The sequence below is a fragment of the Mesoplodon bidens genome, assembly GCF_964165515.1.
Source record: "Mesoplodon bidens genome assembly, chromosome: 16".
NCBI classification, from domain to species: Eukaryota; Metazoa; Chordata; class Mammalia; order Artiodactyla; family Ziphiidae; genus Mesoplodon; species Mesoplodon bidens.
In genome coordinates, this window is record NC_138173.1 from 60,264,716 (window position 1) to 60,289,872 (window position 25,157).

At 41.7% G+C, this 25,157-nt stretch overlaps 1 protein-coding gene across 1 annotated transcript in view; it reads right to left on the reverse strand.

The window, feature by feature from the left end:
- The window catches only part of SNTB1 (syntrophin beta 1), a 221,521-nt gene that overhangs the window by 72,375 nt on the left and 123,989 nt on the right, over positions 1 to 25,157 (reverse strand). Inside the window, exon 3 of the mRNA XM_081258841.1 lies at positions 8,424 to 8,631. Coding sequence (XP_081114967.1) covers positions 8,424 to 8,631 — 208 coding nt within the window. The remainder of the gene's footprint in view (positions 1 to 8,423; positions 8,632 to 25,157) is intronic.

Sequence of the window (25,157 nt, forward strand, 5' to 3'; positions counted from 1 at the left end):
CAAAGGAAATGAAGACGAAATCACTATGAAGCACGAAGCAAATATTTAATTCTACTTATGGTCTGAATGTTTCTGTCTCCCTAAAATTCATATGTTGAAAACTAACGGACAAGGTGATGATATTATGGGATTGGGCTTTGGGGGAAGCGATTCGGTTGTAAGGACATGGAATCTACATGAATGGAATCCGTGCCTTACAAAAGATATTCCAGAGAGGTCCCTGACCCCTTGTCCTTTCCCCCATCTGAAGACACAACAGTAAGTCTGCAGTCCATAAGACAGCCCTCACCTGACTATGCTGGCACCTTGATCTTGGACTTCCAGCCTCCAGAGCTGTGAGAAATAAATTTCTGTTGTTTATAAGCTACCCAGTCTATAGTGTTTTGTTAAAGCAGCCCAAACTAAACAAGACAATTGTTTATTTATTTATTAAAAAAAATTTTCCTGGGCTTCCCTGGTGGCACAGTGGTTGAGAGTCCGCCTGCCTATGCAGGGGACACGGGTTCATGCCCCGGTCCGGGAGGATCCCACATGCCGCAGAGCGGCTGGGCCCGTGAGCCATGGCCGCTGAGCCTGTGCATCTGGAGCCTGTGCTCCGCAACGGGAGAGGCCACAACAGTGAGAGGCCCACGTACCGCAAAAAAAAAAAAAAAAAAAAATTCCCTTTATTTATTTATTTATTTATTTTTTTCTGTTTGGGTCTTTGTTGCTGCTCATGGGCTTTCTCTAACTGCGGTGAGTAGGGGCTGCTCTTCTTTGCTCTGCTCAGGCTTCTCATTGCAGTGGCTTCTCTTCTTGTGGAGCACGGGCTCTAGGGGCATGGGCTCAGTAGTTGTGGCTCACAGTCTCTAGAGCACAGGCTCAGTAGTTGTGGCTCGTGGGCTCTAGAGTTCAGGCTCAGTAGTCATGGCACACGGGCTTAGTTGCTCCTCAGCATGTGGGATCTTCCCAGGCCAGGGCTTGAACCCGTGCCCCCTGCATTGGCAGGTGGATTCTTAACCACTGCACCACCAGAGAAGTCCAAGACAATAGTTTATTATAACTTGTGTGCTTCCTGGAGTTGGGCCACCAAGGAAGAACACTTTTACGAGAGAGTGGAGTGTTCACTTCTAAATCTATTTTGGTACAGTACACAAAGCCCTAGACTATACTTCATAAAAAGCAATATGCTACAGTACTCAATCTTTTTTTTAAAAAAAAGTCCTGAAACAAAACAGAGAAGATGGCAGCGTGGGAAGATGCAGAGTTAGCGTCTCCCTACAACTAGGGCGCCTGCCTGCCGCTGGCGGAGAACTCTGACACCCAAGGAGGCGGAAGGAACCCCAAGGTGAACTGGTAGGATGTAGGGGGACTGAGGGGGGAGAAGTGGAGGCCAGACAGACTCAGCGTCCCTGAGGCGGGGAGATCAGGAGAGGCAGGCGGGAGGGGCCCTCCCAGACAGGAGGAGCAGGAGAGGAGAGGAGGGCATTTGCCCCGCTCACTCAAGCCCAGGAAGCCTGATGGGCTCCCAGGTGAGGTCCCCTGTCCTCTGAGACCAGGGTGGGGGGCATGGCTGGGCCCCTTCTGTTCCTTCAGCCTAAGCCCCACCCCCCACAGGCCCCAGGGCCTTTCCAGCCCTGTGGGTCCTGAGCACTGGCCCCGTCCCCTGCCCAAACCTCGCCACTGCTTAGACCCCACCCTCCACAGCCAAGGCCTCCCCACACACCCCCTGTTTTTTCTTTTCCCTCCTCTTTTTTACTGTTGTGGTACTGATGTACCTTCCAGTTGTCGATTCATCTATATTTTTATTTTTATATTCTTCCTAACATATCTGTTAGTTTCCTAGTCTAATTCTGTTTTTTACTTTGTTATTTTTGTTTGTTTGTTTGTTTTTGCAGCCTCAGGCAGCTTGCGGGGTCTTGGGTCACGAGCCTGGGGTCTGGCCAAAGCTCCTGTGGTGCGAGATCTCAGTCCAAACCACTGGACTAACAGAGAACCTCAGACTCCAGGGAATATTCATCAGAGTGAGGTCTCATGGAGTCCCTCATCTCAGGACTAAGACCCAGCTCTACCCAATAGCCCACAAACCCCAGTGTTGGAAGCCTCAGGCCAAACAACCAGTAAGACAGGAACACAATCCCACTCATAAAAAAAAAAATGAGATGGCAAAAAAATATGTCACAGATGAAGGAGAAAGGTAAAAACATATGAGACCAAATAACTGAAGAGGGAATAGGCAATCTACCTGAAAAAGAATTAGAGTAATGATAGTAGAGATGATCCAGAATCTCGGAAATAGAATGGAGGCACGACTGAGAAAATACAAGAAATGTTTAACAAAGATCTAGAAAAACTAAAGAACAAACAAACAGAGATGAACAACACACACAGCATCAGCCTTGCTTTGCATGTTTCCAACATCTATGAATTCCAATTATCATGGTTTAATTAAATAATCCCAGTCTCTCAACAACAAGGTTCAGATTTCAGTTACCATGGTGTATTAACCTCTGAGCCATACAGTAAGTCAATATTTTGCTGGAAGGACCAGTGCAAATCCTTTTTACTGCATTTAATAGACAATGTGTGTGTGTGTGTGTATACACAAATTATATTTGTGTGTGTGTGTGTATGTGTGTGTGTGTGTATTCTAGTGTTCCTCTAACCTATCCTACCAAAGATAATTTCAGTCTTTGTAGGAGAGGAGAGAAAAGATTTTCGTGTTTTTCTGTCGTGGTATGTAAATTCCCTCTGCTGTGGAATGAATGTTTCTGTCCTCAAATTTATATGTTGAAGCCCTAATGTGATGGTATCAGGAGGTGGGGCCTTTGTGAAGTGATTAGGTCATGAGGGTGGAGTGCCCAAGATAGGATTAGTGCCCTTATAAGAAGACAGCTAGCCCTGTCTCTCTCTCTGCCACTTGAGGATACAGAAGAGGACTGTCTATAAATCATGAAGAGGGCCTTCACTAGAACTCAACCATGCTGGTACCCTGATCTTGGACTTCCAGCCTCCAGAACTGTGAGAAATAAATATCTGTTGTTTATAAACCACCCAGTCTATGGTACTTTGTGATAGCCCAAACTGACAAAGACACCCTTTATTTTCATAAAGGCAAATGAAGGATTTGAGTTATTTTGACATGTCTCCTAGTTCTGAAACTGTGCTTTTGGTATGTAGTGGTGCTCTGACACGGGGTTCTGGGGGGGTCTCACTCATATGGACACTTGTTCCCTGGGTCCCTTACTAGCTCAGCGTAGTGGAGAGTTCTGAGCTGTGGAGTTAGAAAGAGGGGTTCAAACTCTGGCTCTGCCACTTTCTAGAGGAGTGATCTTAGAAAAGTTTCTTAACTTCTCCAAGTTTGCCTCCTAGGATAGGGATTATTTCAAGCACATTGCCTGAGACAGACTAGGCACATAATAAATACTAATTACCAGCTTCATCTCTTCCAACAACACCCTGGGGAGGCACAGCTCTATAAACCTGTCCATTTGAAGGAAACTAGTGGAAATGAGGAAAGTTGAGAATTGAACTTGCATCTCAGAGCTACCAATGGGGTATTTTTTTTTAATTGTGTTGTGTTTTTAATCTGACAAGAAATGTTTGCAAACTGAGATAACAAGGTAAAGCAACGACAATACCCTACAAACTGAGCACAAAACAGAATTTAACAATTCTGCCATATCCCTGTTTATTATTGTTTTAAGTAGTGAGAGAGTCACAACTTTATTTTTTTCTATTTATTTTTTCTTTATTATTCTTTATTTTATTCTCTCTTTCTTTTCTTTTCTTTTTTTTGGCCTCTCACTGTTGTGGCCTCTCCCGTTGTGGAGCACAGGCTCTGGACGTGCAGGCTCAGTGGCCATGGCTCACGGGCCCAGCTGCTCCACGGCATGTGGGATCCTCCCAGACCGGGGCACGAACCCGTGTCCCCTGCATCGGTAGGCAGACTCTCAACCACTGCGCCACCAGGGAAGCCCTGTTCTCTCTTTCTTTTTCTCTTGTCTGAAATTGGACCATTGAAAACACCTCAATAATAACTGTAAAAAGATTAACTGAAGAAAGATGATTGAAAAAACTTGTTTGGGGCATATAATGCATTTTATTGTTCAGGGCAGGGATGAGCATTTATGGGCCTTTTGGGGCAACTGGGGCTTTTGCAAAGAGTTAAAAGGCTTGGGACTAATATGATCACGGGAAAGACTTTATATTGGTACACCAGGCCCATCTACAGGTGAGAGGGCACTCACAGGGGAAAGCAGTCCAGGACCTGTCACTGTGGTGTTGTTCACAGGACCGAGGACAACAAGGAGACAAGGAAAACAGCCCCACTCAAAGGCGATTGCAGAGCTGACCTTGATTCTGTAGAGAGTTCAGGGAATGGCTGCCAGAATTCAAGGAAAGAATTAAATTGATTGCCATGAATGAGCTGCACTGGATTCTTTTAAAAATTAAAGAGAAAATGGTATCACAGCACTGTCCCATTCAGTAATTATTCCTGCATCTTGACTTAAAGTGTGACCATAAATAAAACACCTTCCATTTTCTAGGTCCCAGAGCTCAGGCTACTGTAACACATTACCACAGACTGGGTGGCTTAAAGAATAAACATTTATTTCTCATGGTTCAGGAGCCTGGAAGCCCAAGATCAGGGTGTCAGCCTGGGGTTCTAGTGAGGGCCCTCTTCCTGGCTTGGAGAAGTCTACCTGCTTGCTGTATCTTCACGTGGTAGAGAGAGAGCGCTCTGGTGTCTTCATCCATTATAAGGGTGCCAATCCCATCATGGAGCTCTCCATCCTCATGACTTCATCTAAACCTCATTACCTCCCAAAGCCTCCACCCCCAAATTCCATTACATTAGGGATTAGGGTTTCAACTTACGGATTCTGGGGGGACACGTTCAGTCCATAGAGGTCACCTCTAAGTTCCCTTCTCTCTGATTTTTTATATGAAGATTTCCTATTGCCACCAAATCAAATTCAAACCATCTGTCCAGCTTTCAAGATCTTCCATAACTGGGTGCCATCCAAGGTACCAGATTTGCTTACCACCTTCCTTCAGGATGACCTCACTTCCCTTTAGACCAGTCTCTGGTCTGCTCTCCCTACAAACTGTAAGCCGTCACCTCCACCTTTTTCTCATGCTCATTCTCCTCTCTTGGAGTGTACTGAACTCTTCCCATAGACTCAAGACCTAAGCATTTCTTGGGAGACATTCTTCTAGTCCCTGGACCATCTCACAATGAAGAATAATGTTAAATATAAAGTTTTCCTTCTGTGTAGTGTAGAGGAAGTTTTAGGGTTTGCACTGAACAGGATTTTAGAAGGGAAAATGTTGCTTCATATTGTTTTAGTTCATGTAAATGCCAGTTTTAAAAACTTGAAATTGAATATAATATGTACAAACCTTGTCCTAGAGCTACTGTTATTAATCCAAAAAAATCAAAGATTGACAGTATAGGAAAATACAAAGGATATCAAGTTAAGTTAAATTACAGCTGAATATATATAGGATCATACTTTATATCTTTACAAATACCAAGTGAATTCTCTGATATTTGTGATAATATAAGAAAGCCACAGTATTAAGGATTTGCCATTCATTCTAACATTTTGCTAAAAACCATTCATATGTCTACACACTAGGATTCAGTATTAAATATTTATTCAAAAAATTTCCAGTTTGCATTTGCTCCCTTGGACTTGATCTATGGTAATCTTTTAAGAAGTTCTGAAGATGAAGGCAATAAAAGACATCCTTGCCTCTGATAATTATCCATGATAACTCATTATTGATTGCTCTTATGGATAAAGTGCATAATACAATTTAAAGAAACATCTGTAATGATGATCTGAAATTACATCAAAAGAATAACAATATTCTAAAAGCAGAAAGCTTTTTATGCACCTTTATGACTGCTCCACAGGAATGCTTAATGTGTCTACTGATAATTTGGGATAAGCAAAAGGCACAAGCAGACAACTTATAAGTGAGAAAATGGAACCTTTGGAAAAAATGTCAGTATCACTACTAATGACACAATATCATTTTTCAACTATCCAGATAGTAATGGTTTTAAATGGAGTTGGTGTTAAAAGAGATGAGAGAAAAGTACCTTCTAGAGTTGAGACCATCTCAGTTACTTGCAAGGTAGAGGGATGTGTGTGTTGGACAGCCTCCTTTTGCCTCTAGATCCATGCTCCACCCTTTTCTGCCCTGGTCGGAGCCCTGGGAGTCTGACCCTAACAGAGCATCAGTGGGGCTCTCTTGCCTCTGGTTTCCAATCAGCCTCAGCCAATGGGAGACACCAGCAGGAGATCGGCAGGCAGGGATTGGCAGGGGTTATGTTTCTCTCCCGAAGACCATAGCTCTTAGTGGATGCCTTTTTCTATAGCTACAAGTCTTGCTAGTTTCAGGTAACTGCTCCTGTTCCTGGCCATTTCAGGTTAAAGGATGGTAGTGCCCTCTAACTGTTGAGCTCTGGAGTGCTTCTCCATCCCTTACTGGTTTTCCTTGCCTCGGCCACACACCTTATAGATTATTGCTATGTTAAATCCCTTCCAATCATCCCTTTTGAGCTTGCCATCCACCTCCTGCTGGATCCTAAAGTATGCAGTACACTTCCATGTCCACTCCGGACCCTAACCAAGTGACGACATTTTTCATCCCAATCAACGCCTCCCCTTTTCCTTCTATAGCGAATGTCTATTGTTTTTGCTGTCCCAGAACCCATTCAGTCTTTTCCTTGCACAGCAGCCTAATTTTCCATTGGAGAACCACCTCCCTTCAACAAACGGGGCACATGGTTAGGATCAGGCTGATCTTAGGACTTTTGTGGGAACTATGAGAGCAAAGAGGTTTCTATTCACTGAAATAGCCAGTTACAAAAACAAATCAAAACAAAACCGCCCCCACAAGCATGGAACTCTTAGGCCAAGGAAAAGGGGGCTTGCTAGGGTATAAACCAACAAAGTGGACAGGGTACAAAGAAATGGAGAGGCAGGTCTATTATTATCATGTGAGTCCCTGGATCCCACCATGCCTGAAGCTTACCCTTGGACACTGTAGTTATCAGAAGTGGTAGGTCCCCTTTTATGCTCAAGCTGAGTTGAGCTTTCTGTCACTTGCAACTGAAAGATCCCTGACTAATGAGACTTCTCCTAATAAAAACACAAACATGTGGAGAGGGTTAGAGAATGACTTCTAAAATGCTATCATCCAGACCTGCAGTGTTGTTTTCATCAGGAATCCCCACACACGGTGTCACAAGAGACTACCTGTGGTTTTTGTTTATTATGATCTTGGTGCCACCACAACCTGCACTGTCCCTTTAGTCCTTTGAAACCTGTGAGAGATGGGACAATACCAAACCAAACAGCCCACTTTGTGTTGAACTTTGTGGCTGAGACCCACACATGAACTGATGCGAACAAAGAACAATAGTGGAAAACTGCCGAATGCTGTGTTCAAGTATTATTTTCAAGTGCCATTGGACTGGGTCTTCTCAGATGACATGGTTCACTGGCAGGAAAGCTGTTATTGCAACAATCATTATTCCCATTTACCGCCTATTAGAATGTGAGTCACGGGGAGGCCAGACTGTCACCAAAGCCCAGTGTTCCTGAGCACTCAAGGTCAAGTTCAAGGGACAGCAATCAGATGTAAGGGCAATGGCAAAGGCTCAATCCTTTGAAATCGAGAGGAGGGTTAACTCCCAGGAGATTGCTGCAGTGAGTTTTACTATCTTCAACGTATCACACCACTTGCAAAAAGAAATCAGAGTGACAGTGTTACCATGACCCTAGGTCCTTTCCACAGCAGCTGTCCTCCCTAGGGAAAGACAGTGAGCGTTTTTTCATCTTTATACACCCCTCCCCGCTCCTGCTTAGCACCGCGCCTAGCACAAAATAGGTGCTCATAAATGATGACACATTCAGAGCCTGCTGGCTTAAGAATACAACTGAAAGATAATACATAAGAGTCAGCATGGAGTAGCTGCTTAAGAACTCCTTGCTGTTATTATTTGTAAATGCACCTACATTAACAAGCAGGTCCATCAAAACCCACACAAACCCTCTTTTAAGCAACAATTTCAACTTCCTTACTTCCCAAGGCGACAGCTGTGTTGTGAGTCTGAGTTATTTCCCCTGCCCTTCCTGTGTACATATGAGAATCAAACTGTCTGGTCACTTTCTCACTCATTCATCCATGCAACAGACAATTAGTGACCACCTGCATTTTGCCACATATTGGACTGTCTGTGGGGAATCAAGGTTGCTGAACACACAGCCCCTGCATAATGCAATGGAAAATCTGCTGGAGACAGATGAGAAATCCCAATGAAAGAATCAGCCTGTGGAATGAGGTACCTGACTTCAGTGGTTGCAGCAAGTGCTGGGAAAGCCTGGGGGAAATGCCTATGATGGGGGGAACGTTTTCCTTACCTTTTCTGCAAGCCAGCCAAGATGCCTGATCTCCCGGCTCCCAGCAATGCCCGTCTTCCCCAGCTGCTCTCGGACCTCGGTGATCACTCGGGTGAGCAGGTCACTGACGTTGCAATGGATGGCACTGAACCAGGCCTGGGCAGTGGCTGAGTCCTTGCTTCTCAGGATCACCGTGTGCTTAGCATCTGGAGAGTGGATTTCAAGTTGCCTAGAGAAGCAAAGAGAGAAGAGTTGGAAGGTTCCCTGGCAGATCATGCTTCCTAAGTCCTGGGCCTCAAAGGTGAACTAATTCTTTGTTTTCTTTTCCTATTATACATTTTATTTTAATTTTTAGCTTTTCAATTAAGATTTTTGAATTTATTTTTCATTTGAATAAAAGATTCTTTATAGCGCTTTACAATTTTCAAAAGTTTCACACAGATGAGAGTTCATATAATTCCGTAATAACCTTTTTCCCCACCTCCTACCTCTATATTGCCTCTCCCCGCTAAGTTGAACTAATTCTTTACTCTTACTTTTAACTTGTTTCCCATGGTTTACCTTAATGCCCCCATCATTCATTCATTCATTCATTCACTCACTCATTCATTCATCTACAAACATTGACTGTACGCAGGCATTGGTCAAGGTACTGGGGGCCTAGCTATCCAACCATTCAATCACCTGAATTAAGGATGTCTGGTTTTCCTGTTACTCAGCTGAGTGGCTTTTTAGTAGTATCATATTAAGACTTCCAAACTGTGAGCTGATATTAATTTACCTTACTTCTCAATCCACAGAGGATTTTTACAATATACTCACAACCTAGCTGCTGCTGCTGGGAAGTAGATTGAAATATCTACCCACTTGCTTAATCCTACTGCTAGGGTTAATTGTGAATTAGCCTCAAAGACGACCAAACTGCATTCTTTAAGAATCCTGTCTGTGGCTCATTTCCCTACCACTTAATACTTGGACAAGTGTAGTGCAGGAGTGAGTTGGCTGAGGAAAGGGTAACAGTGGGGAGAGAGATGCATGAAAAGTGTTGTTTATTCATTTTTTTTGGCTGCATTATGCAGCTTGCAGGATCTTAGTTCTCCGACCAGGGATCGAACCTGGGTCCCCGGCAGTAGAAGCATGAAGTCCTAACCACTGGACCACCAGGGAATTCCCAAAAGTGTTATATTTAAAGTCAAATACCAAAGTTTATGCCAGAACTCCAACGGGATCACCTGAGATTCAGAGTGAGATCTACATACTGTAATTATGGTAAAAGGCAGAAATTCTAGACCGATCCTTTTAGTTTTCAACTTTTTGTTTTGAAATACTTACAGATTTATATGGCATTGCAAAATTAGGACAGAGAGGTTCAGTATACCCTTTACCCAGTTTACTCCGATGTTTCTATTTTACATAACTATAATACGATATCAAAATCAGAAAACTGACGTTGGTAAAACACAAGCGTATAGTTCTCTGCAGTTTTAGCATGGGTAGATTCATGTAACCACCACTGCAACCAAGGTACAGAACCATTCCGTCACCACAAAGCTCTCCCCCCCACACGCCCCTCACAGTCACACGTGCTGTCCTCCCCTCCACCATCCCAAGTCCCTGGCAACCATTAACCTGTTCTCCACACCTATAATTTTTAGACAGATAATTTTTATTGCAGAGAGAAAAGCATACATTTTATTTATTCATTCATGTATGTATACATGCAAATAAATAACATTTCTTCACTCATGTTTGCATTAGAAAGATACAGGCATTGGGAAATTCAAAACTAAATGAAATGAGCCATGTATCAATTTCCCTTCATCCCTCAATAATTATGCTAACATGAATTGAGTATTTACTATGTGTGTCAGGCAAAAATTTAAACCCTTTTATATTATTTTTTATAATTTTTGTAATATCCCTATGACTGATATTATTTACCTCATTTAACAGGATTAAAAAAACAAAACAAAACAAAAGTTTGGAGGGACAGAGAAAGAACTGACTCAAGGCCACAAAGTTGGTGATACTGGGATTCAACCCATGATGCTGAGGCTCAAAAGACCATGAATTTAAATACTGAATTACAATGCCTCTCCTTTAGACTGGATGACATCCAATAAGGGAGCATCCATTGTCTTCTACAGCTGTCTCAAGGCATCATCACCAACAAATATGCCCAACAGTGTCCTACTTAGCTCCTAAATTTAAAATAACAGTTTTGCAGATCACCAGAAAATTAGAAGTCCCAATGTAACCTGGCCTCATTTACATTTGAAACCAACATTTTAGAGTGAGTAAACCTTTTCTACCCATAAACTTAAATGATAGAAAAAGAATTATTTAAAAAGTAGAATATCTCTAGGGAAGTTTTAGCAATAATTAGCAGATTTTTTTCGGTAAGAAATTTGCAAAACAAGACTTCTCGCTAAGACTTCAAAGGTTTTATGTGATGAAACAGGGAATTTTTTAGGTGACATGTGTTCTTACCCAGAAGAAAATACTCTCATGCCTCTGAGGCACTTTTCAAAGAAATGGGTGGTCAATCTAGGGTGAGTTTTCCTTCCCTCCCAAAGTTCTTACTCCTCAGTAAAGTTGAGTAGCCAAACACAAACTAGGATTCTCCAAAAACATTACTGAGAGCTCAACTTGCTTTTCAAATTATTCTATCAATACCCATCATTCTAGGAATTTAAAACATGCAAATATTTCTCTTAGAATATTTTCCTTTGAAGATCTGGATTTTTTTTTTTCTTAATGACAGTTTGGGAAGCAGCCAGTAGCCAGGTATCACACATACACACACACACGCATACAAAAATGATGCCAGCAAAAAAGAAAGACTGAATAATTTCTTTGTTGGGTTGCCAGCATAACCAGAGGAAAGCTGGCCTGCAAACAGAGGTCCAGGCTAGTGAAGAGGAGGCCCATTTTCCCCAGCATTTATCATTACTATTAATTTTTAAGTAAGCTTTTAAAGCATAACATATAGATAGAAAAGTGCACAGATTGTAAATGTATTTTCACAAAGGGAACACATTCCTGTAACCAACATTCAGATGAAGAAACAGAATAGTACAAGTATCCCAGAAGTCCCCTCACACTCCCTTTCCAGTTATTTTCCCCTCAAATAACCACTAGCAGAATTTCTGTCACCATGGATGACTTGTTTCAGGCAAAATGGGTGAGGTTTTGTTTGTCTGTTTTCATTTGTTGTTGCTGATGCCTGCCCTATAGGGAGGATCTTGGACTGTTTTTGAGGCAAAGTTTAAATACCAGGTCCTATGCCTTTTTTTTTTTTTTTTTGCGGTACGTGGGCCTCTCACTGTTGTGGCCTCTCCCGTTGCAAGATCACAGCCTCCGGACGCGCAGGCTCAGCGGCCATGGCTCACAGGCCCAGCCGCTCCGGGGCATGTGAGATCTTCCCAGACCGGGGCACGAACCCGCGTCCCCTGCATCGGCAGGCGGACTCTCAACCACTGCGCCACCAGAGAAGCCCCCCTATGCCTTTTTAGTGGTGGTTCTCAAAGTGTGACCACAGACCAGCAGCAGCAGAATCAGCTGGGAACTTATTAGAAATATAAATTCTCAACTCGTACCTGGACCCACTGAATTAGGAATTCTGGGAGTGAGGCCCAGCAATCCCCCTGCAGGTAAATCTGATGCAATTTAAGTTTGAGAAGGGTGCTCTATGGGGTCATAAGAAAAAAGCATTGAGCTTGGTTGTTTGCCAGGGTCCCCAGTGGCTGAGGTGAACATACTGAAAAGTTAACTGACCTCACCCCGCCCCATCAGTCTCAAAGAAGGAACAGAGAGGACACAGAATAGAGAGGCTTGTGGCTTTTTATAGTCAAAAAAAGAAAGCATCAGAAGTTCTCCATCAAAAGTATTCTTCAGGAACCCCTGAGTAGTTTTTTTTTTTAATCATTTAATTAAATACAGATGTTTGGACCCCATCCCAGACCTATTAAGAATTTCTAGAGGTTGAGGCCTGGGTAAATGTTTTACATGTTCCACAAATTATATAGATTAAGGATCATGGCAGGCCTTTCTGAGCTCCAGCTCAAACCATCCCCCAAAGAGCTATGCCCGTAGGGGATTGTCACCAGAAGGGCAACACAACAGAGGGCTCTTGGAAAGTGTATTAGTAATCCACTGCTGAGTAACAAATTCCCCCAGAACTAAGTGGCTTAAGACTCCAAACTTTTGGGACTTCCCTGGCAGTCCAGTGGTTAAGACTTCGCCTTCCAATGCAGGTGGTGTGGGTTTCATCCCTGGTCTGGGAGCTAAGATCCCACATGCGTCGGGCCCAAAAAACCAAAACATAAAACAGAAGCAATACTATAACAAATTCAATAAAAGACTTTTAAAAAGTCCACATCAAAAAAAAAAAAAAAACAACTCCACACTTTTGTTATCTCACAAAAGTTGCTTGAGTGTTTTCATGACATGGTAGCTGGTTTCCCCCAGAGAGCAAGAAGAAACTACTATTCCTTTTATCCCCTGGTCTCCAAAGTCATATACCATCAGTTCTGATTCATTCATTCTTTTTCTTTTTGATTTGAATTTTATTTTATTTATTTATTTTTATACAGCAGGTTCTTATTAGTTATCTATTTTATACATATTAGTGTATATATGTCTGATTCATTCTTTGTGTTGGAAGTAAGGCACTAAGTCCAATGCACACTCGCGAGGAAGAGTTAGGCTTCACTTCTTAAAGGGAAGAGAATCAAAGAATTTGGGGACATATCTTAAAACCACCACAGAGAGGCCTTGGATGAAGTAAGGCTCTAGACAGTCTGTCCTGAATGTAAAGGGCGAGTGTTTGGGGTTGTGAATCAACAGCCTAGGAAGGGCTTACAGATTTGAGTGAAGAGGAAGACCATTCTTTCTGACAAAGCTGCAGCTTTGTCAGCTTTACAGATTCTATAAAGAGACAGAATGTGACTCAAGAGAGGGGTCAGTGTCAACAGGGGGATGAGAAAGAGCCTTTCACTGACAGCGTATGGGAGCAGCATGAAATCACCATAAAATGATAGTGGATGAAGAATTGTTGGCTCGTCTGGCACAGAAATGATGTCAATTACTTGTGCAATGAATAAATGAAAGAATTCAGTGATCCACATTCACTTCTCCTTAAACCCAAAAGGGAAGGAGGAAGAAGAGTACCAACCTTTTCTTTTAATACCAATGTACTCTACACGCTAAAGCAAACAATAAGTAGCTGGTAGCACGAAAGTCCCCAGAACTTCTGAAAGACAACTCAAGATTCAGGTCAAGGTCATGGAGTGACTATGTATATATATGGTTACTTATCACACTACCTAGCACAAATCTCAAACACGCACACTTTGGCTTAATTTGTCATTTAATCTTATTTTGCCAAAATGTAAATGTACCAGGTGCAATGCATGTCTTGGAGTATAAGGAGAGAAAGAAATCTTATTCCTGGGCTGGCTGTGCAGTAGTTTTTTCAGTAGCCCATTTTTAAAGAAAACAATTTAAAACACATGTGTCAGGAGGTAGCTGTTAAGCATATAGATTTTGGGGTTCAGGCTGACTTTAAAACTTGTTGGCTGTGAGCCAAGTTCCTTAACCTCCCTAAGCTTCAATTTTCTTATCCGTAAGATGGCTCAGTCTTGCCTCTCAAGATCATTGAAAAGACAAAAATGAGATAACATATGCATGGGATATCACAGTGTCAAGCTAATCTTGATCAATTCTGGTTTGCATTCTGGTTTACAATGAAGAGTCTTCCCAAATTTGCATACAAGAAGATGGTAGTGGTCCCATGAGGCAAGGAAGAGTCCTCCAGGGTAGGCCCTGAGACTCTTTTTCAGAGTACTTGGACTTGAAAAATGCAAGCCCCAGGAGAAACTAAAAAGTTATACAAGGGCTATTTCTAACATCTTGGGATGGAAAAAAATAACTTTGGGGAGAGATGCATGAGTTTCTTGAGAGATACTGGAAGATTTGGGGCAAACCTGATTCTACATTATCCCTTATCCCATATATCTAATTTATTCCACCTAAAAGGACTTTATGAGGCTTATGTTGAGTTTTAGCCATAACTAGAGCTACAACTATCTGTTGAAGTCCTTTTGCTTTCTGAACTGCCTGAGCTAACCAGTGACTCTGGGGGTGAAAAGAGATGTGGAATGGTTTCATCTTACTGAAGTATTTTGCTGACAAACTACCCCAAAAGAACCATTTTGTAGGGTCAAATATTTCAGGTAACTCATTCTTTAAAAAGGCATTTTCAACTGCAACAATTACCTCATCCATTTGTAAAGGAGAGATAAAGATGAGGAAATAAAGTAGGAAGAGGGGAGGTGGCTGGGATGGGGGAGAAAGAAAAGGAAAATAAGAAAAACTCAGGGGTGGAAAAATAACTAAGCGGTGTGTAAAAATGGCACTGTGGTTGGGTGGCTGAAGTCATGAGAGTCAGAAAACCAAAAAATGCCTGATACAGTGGAAGTGAAAAATGCACAGGGCAGACAGTGAGAGCAGTATCGTATCATTAATGTAAAAATGATCCATATAAATGTTTGTAAATGTGGAGACTATGCCTGGAGAGGTGTACAGGTAGGTTCAGTTAGGAGGGAAATTGAGTGACAGGACAAGATAAGAAGGGAAACTTTCTCTGTTTTAAAAAATTAAAAAAAGTTTTTATTTCAAAAAAAATAGTTCTATGCTAGATTTTACATATGGAGACATAAACATATACACATTTAATAACAGAAGAGGTACAATAGTCCCCCAAAGCCAATTTCTGTAATCGAAGCCATATCTTCACAATAGAGATAGTACCAAAATATGTTTGCAAGCCACATAAAAACACAGCCACATTATAAAAATTGTCTTATTGGCCTGCCTGAATACAAATGCCAACAAGCAACTGAGAACACAATCAATCCTTGCAGAATGTTAGAACCAAAATGAATCAGCAAACCCACTCACTTAAGAAGGGAAACTTTCACTGTATAACTCTGTATTTTCTGAATTTTGTTCCATGTGTACCCACTGTGTATTCACTGTATTTGAACAGAAAAGGAGGAGGGGGGAGGGGGAGGGGAGGGAGGGGAGGAGCTGGACTGGCCTGTTGGTTAAAACAACATTGTCCCAAAGCCCAAGCTCTGTCATTTATAAACTATGCTTCCTATGGACATCTGTGGTTCTGTCTGCTTAGTTTCTACTCCCCCCTTTTCTGGTAACAGGCTTTACCTCCACTCTCAGTCTATGTGATTTGGGGGCTTGATGGGTTAAAGGTTGTAGGTGTGATGCAATTTGGCCAAGGAGTTCCAGGCCCAGGATTTCTTCAGGAGTCATTGTTAAGATGATGTTTTTCTCTCATCATATACACAGAAGGAACAGTTATAATCATGGATCTGCTGATGGCCATCTGGCCATCAAGAGGGGTGGTCTGCCTGCAGATGAAGCCAATACAGAGGAAAGCAGAGCAGAAAGATGAGAGACCTGGATCCAGCCATACCTGACACTGAGCATATCCTTGTATTTTCTTCCATGTTCCCCTTTTGCAGAAGCCAGCTTGAGCTGTGTACTTTTCAAACACAACTACAAGTCCTGAATCAAACACAGATCCCAAATAGGTCACAGTTTCTATGAGCCTTGCGTTTCTTTATTCCTATAAAACAGGGATGATGATGATGATGATGAAAGTGATAATGATGATTATAATGAAAGTGATAATAATAACCTTCACGGGGTTATTACTAAGGACCCAAATGAGATAATAACTGTGAATGTTCTTCGTGATTGGTAAATCCTGATGTTAGCAGTTGTCATTTAAGCTTTTGGCATTTTAAGACTGTATTGTTGGCTCAGTTGCTGGAAAAAGAAACTATATTAGTGGATGCAATGCTTTTATATTATCTGGACCCATGGCACATATAAGCAAGTTAGCTCTCTCCTAGCTAAACTATTAGTAAAGAGACAGTCATGCCTATTAAAACAGAAAATCCTAGTAAATCTCTTGGGTTACAAAATGGAGTTGGGAACATGCAGTGATTTCTTTACACATGCATGCAAAAAATATGCTGTGAGTATTTGTGAGTCTTCCAGACACTCACATGTGTGTTGGGTGCTGCAGAGAAAAGTAGAATGCATGGTCCCTGCCCCCAAGAAGCTCACCATGTGTAGATGGTTGAATAGTATCTCCCCCAATTCATGCCTATCCAGAAACTCAAATGTGACTGATTTGAAAATAGAATCTTTGCAGAAGTAATGAAAGTAAGGATGATAATGAGATGATTATTTTATTAATCTACCCACTGGATTAGGATGGGTCCTAAATCCAATGAGAGTGTCAGTATAAGAGACAAAAAAGATACACAGATACACAGAGAAGAAGGCCTGGTGATGATGCAAGCAGAGACTGGAGTGAAGCATCACAAGGCCAAGGAATGCCAAGGATGGCCTGGAATGGTTTCTCCCTCACAGCCTCGGGAAGGAACCAACCCTGCCAATTCCTTGATTTCACACTTCTGACCTCCAAAACTGAGAGAGAATATATAAAATTCTTTTCTTTTAAGCTTTCAGTTTGTGCTCATTTTGTTATGGCAGTCCTAGTAAACTAATAAACCATGGAACCATCTTCCTGTGCCTCGTTGAACTGGGACTGCACTAATGTTTAAAATATATGGATGCTTAAAGCCAAGACAGATTTTTCATGATATCATGTGAGTCACTACATCCACCCATGCCTGTAGTTGGAGTCACCCCCTTGAACTTCCTGGTTTCCCTTTTTCATTTAAGTAGTTTGAAGTTGAATGTCTGTCACTTTCAAAGAAAACAGTCCTTAACTACTTTTTCTTCCTGTCTTCAAGATGGTCTTCATAAAATATTTAAAGTTAATTTTTCCTGGGTTTCTATTACTATTTATGTTTATGTTATTAACTTGCTACTTGTTACTTACATTTATATACATGCACATCTTCTTGTAAATGAATAATGTTTTGAAATTTAAGAAACTGAAAATGAAATTATTATAGAGAAACTTGGAAAAATCAGCTGCTACCCTCTGTTCAGTTAAAACACGGTGGTTTTATTTTGTATAGCTCAGTGTTTTATTATAAAGCAAACACCCATTTAACCACTACCAGAACAAGAAACAGAATATTGCCAGCACCCTATATATATGTGAACGCTTAAAGGAACTTGTAAGATGCAGACCACTTAAAGCTGTGGCAATCCTGCTTCCATTCCAACACATGTTGGTATTAAAAAATCTTCTCCTTGGCAAAATAATCTTACTCCTACTCACATTCAATTCTATAACCCGAAAAAAAAAGGAAAGCCTTCTAAAATGAGACGCATAGATAAAGCACCCGGAAGCATGCTGGCTCACAGTAGGTCTATACGCAGTAAACAGACTGAGGGGCTTCCACTTCCTCCTTGGTGTAAAAAAAAAATAAATCTAGACAACTTCTTTGAGAGCTGATGATTCCTACATTTCTGGAACTGGGGTAGGAGGAGGGAGGGAGGGAGGGAAGGAGCAATAAAGTCAGCCTGGCTGATTGGAGCTATTTTCAGCAGGCCAGTCTTTTCTAACTCCTGTTTTGTTCCCCAGTTGAACTGACCACTGCTTGATGAATTGTGTTTATCTTTATTCAGCGATAAAGTTCTCTTTTAATTCCCTACTGAATAGAAATATTTAGGGCAATGCCACAGCTGTGTTTATTCTCACACTCCACCACAGTTATGTAAATACTGCCTATGGAACTATTTCTGATAAAGGCCCATACCAACCCCGAGGAATTATATGCTCACTCTAGATGTCTGCCAAGATGAGCCGTTTCCATGCAGCTTGGCAAGGCCTATGAATGATATCACAGCTTCTCAGAGATCATTTGGCAAACCTCACACTAAAAGAGTCATTTTCTTCCCCTCTCACTCTCTCAAAGGCTCTCACGGAGCCAGATAATATTTCCCAGCATCCTCTACTTCCCCTGTTTAGAAACACAAGGCTGACACACAAAACTGAAGCCTCCTAACACAATATTAATACATAAAACATAACTTGCAACCTGGCAACGAAGGTTTCAAGTGACCTTTCCCCTCCGATGTGAGGCTGGAGAAAACACAGACGAAGGTGGTGAGTAGGAAGGTGGCCTGTGGACTTGCAGATCTACAGGGAATCAAGGGGAACGCAAACCACATGGTTGTTTACTGTTCCACAAATCTGTGACTCTGGTGGTCGATAAAAAATTTCCTGACAGACAAATACATGGCAGACCTTTAACAGTGGCTACCCCTAGATAGTGGAATTCCGAGGCATTTTTATTTCTACTTTTCTGCTTTTCTAAAATTTCTAAAATCTTTTTGCAATGTAATCAGAAAAAAATACTAGAAAAAAAGTTGAAGAAAATGAATGCTTTCATACCTTCTGTGATATGTCGTTAGTGAAACAATTCACTAGAAAAAAAATAGTCTTCTGTGAAAAAGGCAACACTAAAGAAAGAGGTAAAATACGGCAGTAATAATATTCAAAATGAGGGTGAGTATTTGTCCTGTGGGGATGTAAACTCCACCATCAAATGAGTTCACTTTCCTCCTTTTATCCTTACCACCGTCCTATGAGGGGAATGGTATTAATGTGTCTACATCACAGATGAGAAGATTGTGCCTCAGAGGGGCTAGGCTTGTCCAATCTCCCAGTTAGTAAGAGGCAAAGCTAGAACTGGAACCCAAGTTCACCTAACTGCAAGGCTTGTGTCTTAGTCATTATGTTCCATTTAGTAGGACGTTTGTAAAGCATGGTCTGTTGCTTAAAAGAGTAGAGAAGAATTTTCACGCTTTGTTCAATATCTTTTGAACACCCTTCCTGTGTATTTGGAAAGTTTTCCAAACTCTGAGTTGAGCTTCCTCAAAGTAGAAGCCAGAATTCCAGTTCTCAGCCTTCCTCACCGCTAGGGCACCGAGCCACTCACTCAAAATGGCAATTCTGAAGGAGGCAATGGGAGAAAGTAGGTGAGTACAGGATCCATCCTTTGGCAGGTACAGTGGTGGAGGCACCCCGCTCTTAATGGCGGCAGTGGTAGAGCTCGGCCAGTGCCAGCTGTCACAGGTGCAAGCTGAGGCAGCTGTGTGGGCTGTGGATGGTTGTTAAGCGATGGCAACGGTGGCATTTCTTCTAGAACAGCTTTCACCGTGTGGTTGGATGCTGAACTTCCTAGCCTCGCTATCTGAACTCCGGGAGATATGCAAGCACCCTAATATCTTCAGCCAGAGTTGATTCTGTTGCTTAAAACTATACTCCCCAGCTAAGAATGGAGATTTGGGAATATGGTTGCCATGATGGGAGCTGATGAGATCATCTAAGGAATGTGTCAAGTGTGAGAGCAGTTAATGGAAAAGAAGCCAGAAAAAGGTGTTCTGCTGTTTTTTCACAAAACCCCATTTCAAAAACAGGTCATGCATGATATAGTATTCTGCTCAGCTCTGAGGGAACCCGACAATATCTCTCACATGGGCTGTTTTCAGTGTTTCACTAATACATAAATTTACAAAATATGTGAAGAATTTCAGCACTCTGGCCTCTCCTACGGGAGCAATATTGTTATCAAAGTTTTGGAAGAGGAGGCAGCTAATGTCAAACTAGAGAAACATTTTGTTCTTCTATGCCACACTTCATCTGTACCTCACAAAATATTCTGGGGTTTGACCTTACTCAACTGGATTTTTCTTTTTTTAAAGCCATGTAAATATACAAGGTGCAATGCAGGTCAAAAAAATATACATTTGTCTCTAGAATCTTAGCACCATACATTGACAAAATAAACAATCCACCCCATGGTTCAATCCAGAGCATAGCATCTGAAGTCTAAAGACCTATTTCTGCTTCTTTGGAATTAGATTATTTGGGCTAGGGTTGCCAGATTTCACATATAACAATATAAGATGCCTGGTCAAATTTGATTTTCAGGTAAACAATGAATAATTTTTTACTGTAAGTATGTCCCGTGCAATATCTAGTGGTGGAAATCGTATGAAGTACACGGATTAGAAATGTATAGAAAGCAAAACCGATAGGACTTCATGATGGATTAGCTATGAGGAGTGAGGAAAAGGGAAGAGTCTAGGATGCCTAGTTTTCTGGCTTATACAACTGAATGCATGACAGTGCCAATCACCAAGACAAAAAAAAAAAAAAAAAAAGCCCAGATTTGACAAGAAACATTATAAATGCTCCATCTTCATTTAGGTGTCTTGTAATTACTTCATACTTGTAGAATATACATATACCAGCTACTCTCCAGGAGTATTCTGTGCTTATTTTGTCTTCACAGTATCAGCATCCTCCCAATAATCCAGGTTGGATGACCCAAGCATCCTTGATGCCTCCTGCCTTTTTTTTCCTGGTACTCATTCAGTCTCAAAGTGTTATCAATATTATCTCCCTTTCAGAAAAGCTAGCCAGACTGTAAGTTACCAAATTTTCATAGTGGAGCTGGAGCAATATCTAAGGTGGGATATAAGTTCTACTTTCTAGGTCAACTTTGATTAAAAAGTAGTGGTTGCCTGAAATGATGTCTTGTGAAGGAGCCTGAGGTCTCATTCTAGGCTCAGTGAGGCGAAGCAGCATAATCATACATGGCCGTCTGCCATGGGCAAGGCAGTGAGGACTGACAGCACTCATGCGATCTGTTGGATGTTTCCAGAAATACCTAGAAAGCATTTTGACATGTAGCTCTGACATGCAGCTCCTTATTGCCCTACCCTTGGAGAGAGTTCTCATTTTTAGTCATCTGATAATCTCTTTCAAGATTTTTCCTTTTATAGTTTATCTCCCCCACCAGACTGTAAATTTCTTGAGGGTATGACATCTAGCAGAATTATCTTCATTTCACCCCCCACTGTCTGGCACATGGAGGAGGGTATTCCGTAAGTATTGGCTGGGCTAAGTGAATGGATGGCTCTGTCTACTAGTAAAAGATTGTCTCATCTCTATGGTAGCTCCCTTTCTAGGTAAAGTTCTATCACTGCCTCCACTGACATTTTTATTTTTTCCTTTACTAGAAATTAACCTTTTTAGTCTTGAAGAATGGAATTTAATTCTATGGTACAAAGTGTCTTCAGTTCTAAGTCATAAGCTTGGTACATTAAATAAAGTCAAATATGTTTTAATGTCCCACGAGAAGGCTAGTTTACATGGGTGAAGTGCAATAGAATTCAGCTCAGAATTATTTATTGTATTTTATTTCATATTATAATGTTTATCACACAATTTGCCATACATGATTTTCTTGGGCTAAAATGATCAATTTGTGATCTTGTGAGACTTACCCGGATTAGATGTAAAAGCAGGCAGCCTTGCAAATGTGTAAAACAGGGTAAAATGATGACACAGAATTGAAGCAACTAGGAATACTAATTCAAAGTGCTTATCTCTGAGAGATAAGAATAGAAGTGGATGTCATCTAACTCTTCTATGTCAGAGTTTCATGTGAAAAAGTAAGACTTATTGGTCTGCCTCATTTACAAAATTGTGAGATGCCTTTTTCATTTATTTCCTTATCAACTATTTTCTGAGTGTCTTGTACCTACTAGACATGGCATTAGGTACATGAGGGGAAGGGCAACTCAACACAGATATGGTTTCTGTAATCACTAAGGTTACTGTCTAGCAATCTTGGACAAGCATACACACTTTCTTAAGTTTTCAAATATCATGAGAAATTCCTAACACAAGAGAAGAATTTGTATCTGTTCAAGGAGCAGAGAATCTTTTGTTAAATTCTCTATAAATTACTCAAGCAATAATTAACCATGTGAAATTGGCAGCTGCTTACATAGAGAACAGTACTTCACTAGCACCAAAATATCGCTCATCCATTTAGTTTTAGTTTTGACTAAGTCTTTCAAGGACAGAGGAGAAGAAAAGGGGAGAATATAAGGGCAAAAGCACTACTGTATGTCTATGACCCCTATATAAATAAAGATGTGTTAGCTACGGAAGGCAGCACCTTAAACCATTAATAGACGTGAACCCTTCAACAAAGATTATTAATAGCCACCAGCCAGCAGAGAAGCTGCTGGTCCCCAAGAGAATGGCGAAGAGGAGACATAAATTGGATGGGACAAGAAAAATTTGAAGAAGTTCTACCACCTGAAAGGACTAGAGCTGCCAGGGAGTTTGGATTCGGGAAGTGGAAAAGACCATTGGCGATTTTCGTTAGCATGAGAGAACTAGATAAAGAAAAGCAGAAACCAAAATTATCGCAGTTTACTGTATGAATGAATGAGTGATCAAAGACAATTAGCAATCAAGAAGGAAGTTAGAGGTCATTTAAGCCAACCACTCATTTTAAAGATTAAAAAAAACAACAAAACCCTAACTTCTGGAAGTGATTTAGCCAAGGTCACACTTACAGGCAGTAGTATCAATATTACTGAGCCTCGAATCCAACTTCTTTTTTTTTATATAAATTGATTTATTTTTGGCCATGTTGGGTCTTCGTTGCTGCGCGCGGGCTTTCTCTAGTTACGGCGAGCGGGGGCTATCCTTCGTTGCGGTGCGTGGGCTTCTCATTGCGGTGGCTTCTCTTGTTGTGGAGCACGGGCTCTAGGCACACGGGCTTCAGTAGTTGTGGCACATGGGCTTAGTTGCTCTGTAGCATGTGGGATCTTCCCCGACCGGGGCTTGAGCCTGTGTCCCCTGCATTGGCAGGCGGGTTCTTAACCACTGCGCCACCAGGGAAGTCCCTAGAATCCAACTTCTTAACAACCATGTTAAGTTCCAAGTTCAGAGAATAAGGAAAGAATGGAGAACTCATGGTGTGCTGGAGCCAAACAACTTTCTCTACCATTTTCCAGAGGGTTGATCCTGAATTTGAGGCTAGTAGCTCTTTCTGCGTTTGAAACACTCACTATAGTATTTTAGATATTTCACTGTCAAGGTATTTATGGAAATGACAGCTTCATAATTATTTTCTCTGCGAAGGCTTTGCTCAAAGACACTTTCACCTCTTTTGTAGATAGTAATAATCATTTTCATTACATGAAGGATTTAAACAAGCATGAACAAATAAATCAGCTACCCACAAAATTGCTATTTAAAAAAATCGATATCTGAACTATCTAGACAAGTTTTAAATTGTCATGCAATTCTGTACTGGTTGCAAGAGAGGGTGAAAATCAGAATAATGCAAATGATCATCCTGAGTTTCAAAAGGTCACGCTACATGAAATTCAATCTTCCTCATTCTTATAGTAAATGCCAAGGTGTGAAACAAGTTGGAAAGAGAGTCAGTTTCTCTGTGAAGCAGCAAGGCTGTGGGTTAGATTTGTTTGATTTTGTTTTGACTTCATTAGCTTTTTTTTTTTTTTAAAGAAAATATATGTTAAAATAGTGGAACTGGAAAATTGTTACAAATGAAGGAATTAACTCAAAGCTCTCTACTTCTTGGCATGGGAGTGCATGGGGTAGGGGAGGTGCCGGGGACTGGGGTGGGTGATGGTGGGAGGGGGCAGGCCTTGGAGGGGAGAAAAGAAGGCAGTGACTTCTATGGTTGCTGCCAGGGAGACTTGCCTCTGCCTCATGGCATTCCAAACATTTGTTCCCTCCAGATGTTCAAGGCAATTGATTAAACTTTATATCCAGCTTTGTACCCTCAGGCAATCTGCATGAGGACTGCTTATCAATTAGCCCAGACTGCTTTTACGAAGACTTCAATATACTTCCTCCAAAAAAAGAAACCGAAAGAAGACAGATTTGAGGCTGGGGCAAGTACATATAACCTTAATCATGCTTGAATCATTCATTCAGAAAGATTTATTGAAGGTCTGCTCTCTGCCAGGTAGCCTGCTAGGTGCTAGGGACACTGAGTCTGACAATATGGCCATGGCTTTTGAGGAGCTTATTGTCTGCAGGGACTGAAAGGTGAGGGGGGGAGTGGGGAGTGGCAGACAAAGAACTCAATGACTGGGCTTCCCTGGTGGCACAGTGGTTGAGAATCTGCCTGCCATTGCGGGGGACACTGGTTCAATCCCTGGTCCGGGAAGATCCCACATGCCGGGGAGCAACTAAGCCCATGCGCCACAACTACTGAGGATGCATGCTGCAACTACTGAAGCCCGCGCACCTAGAGCCTGTGCTCTGCAGCAAGAGAAGCCACCGCAATGAGAAGCCCGCGCACCACAACAAAGAGTATCCCCCGCTGGCCGCAGCTAGAGAAAGCCCGCGCGCAGCAAACAAGACCCAACACAGCCAAAATAAATTAAAAAAAAAAAAGAACTCAATGACTGCCCTCCAGGAAAGGCCACATAGCACACTGGTTAGAATGTCGTTGATGGAGTCAGTTGGCCTTGGTCCATGTGCTAGCTATGAAGCTGAACAGTCTGGAGTAAAGAACTAAACCTCTCTGTAGCTCACTTTCCTCATCCACAAAGAGGACTGGGCTGAGTTATAACAAATACAGTGATGATCCTAAAGCTTACGTTTGAAGGAAGAGGATACCCTGGGTAAACCAAGAAGGATTAGTAGCCCAGGGAAGAGTATCCCAAGGAGAGGGGCAGCCTGAGCCAAGGACAGTAGAGGAAATCCACACTGCACATTATGGAAACTCTGTGTGGGTCTTGGCTTAGACGAAGTGTAGGGGAAATGTGGGCAAGGAAGTGAAGGGACAAACAGGGGAGAGAGGCTGAAGGGGACCCACTGACAGAATTTCATTTCAGCAAGTGACATGACCAAGCTGTATTTTAGGGAGATCATGCTGGGGAGATGGGATTGGA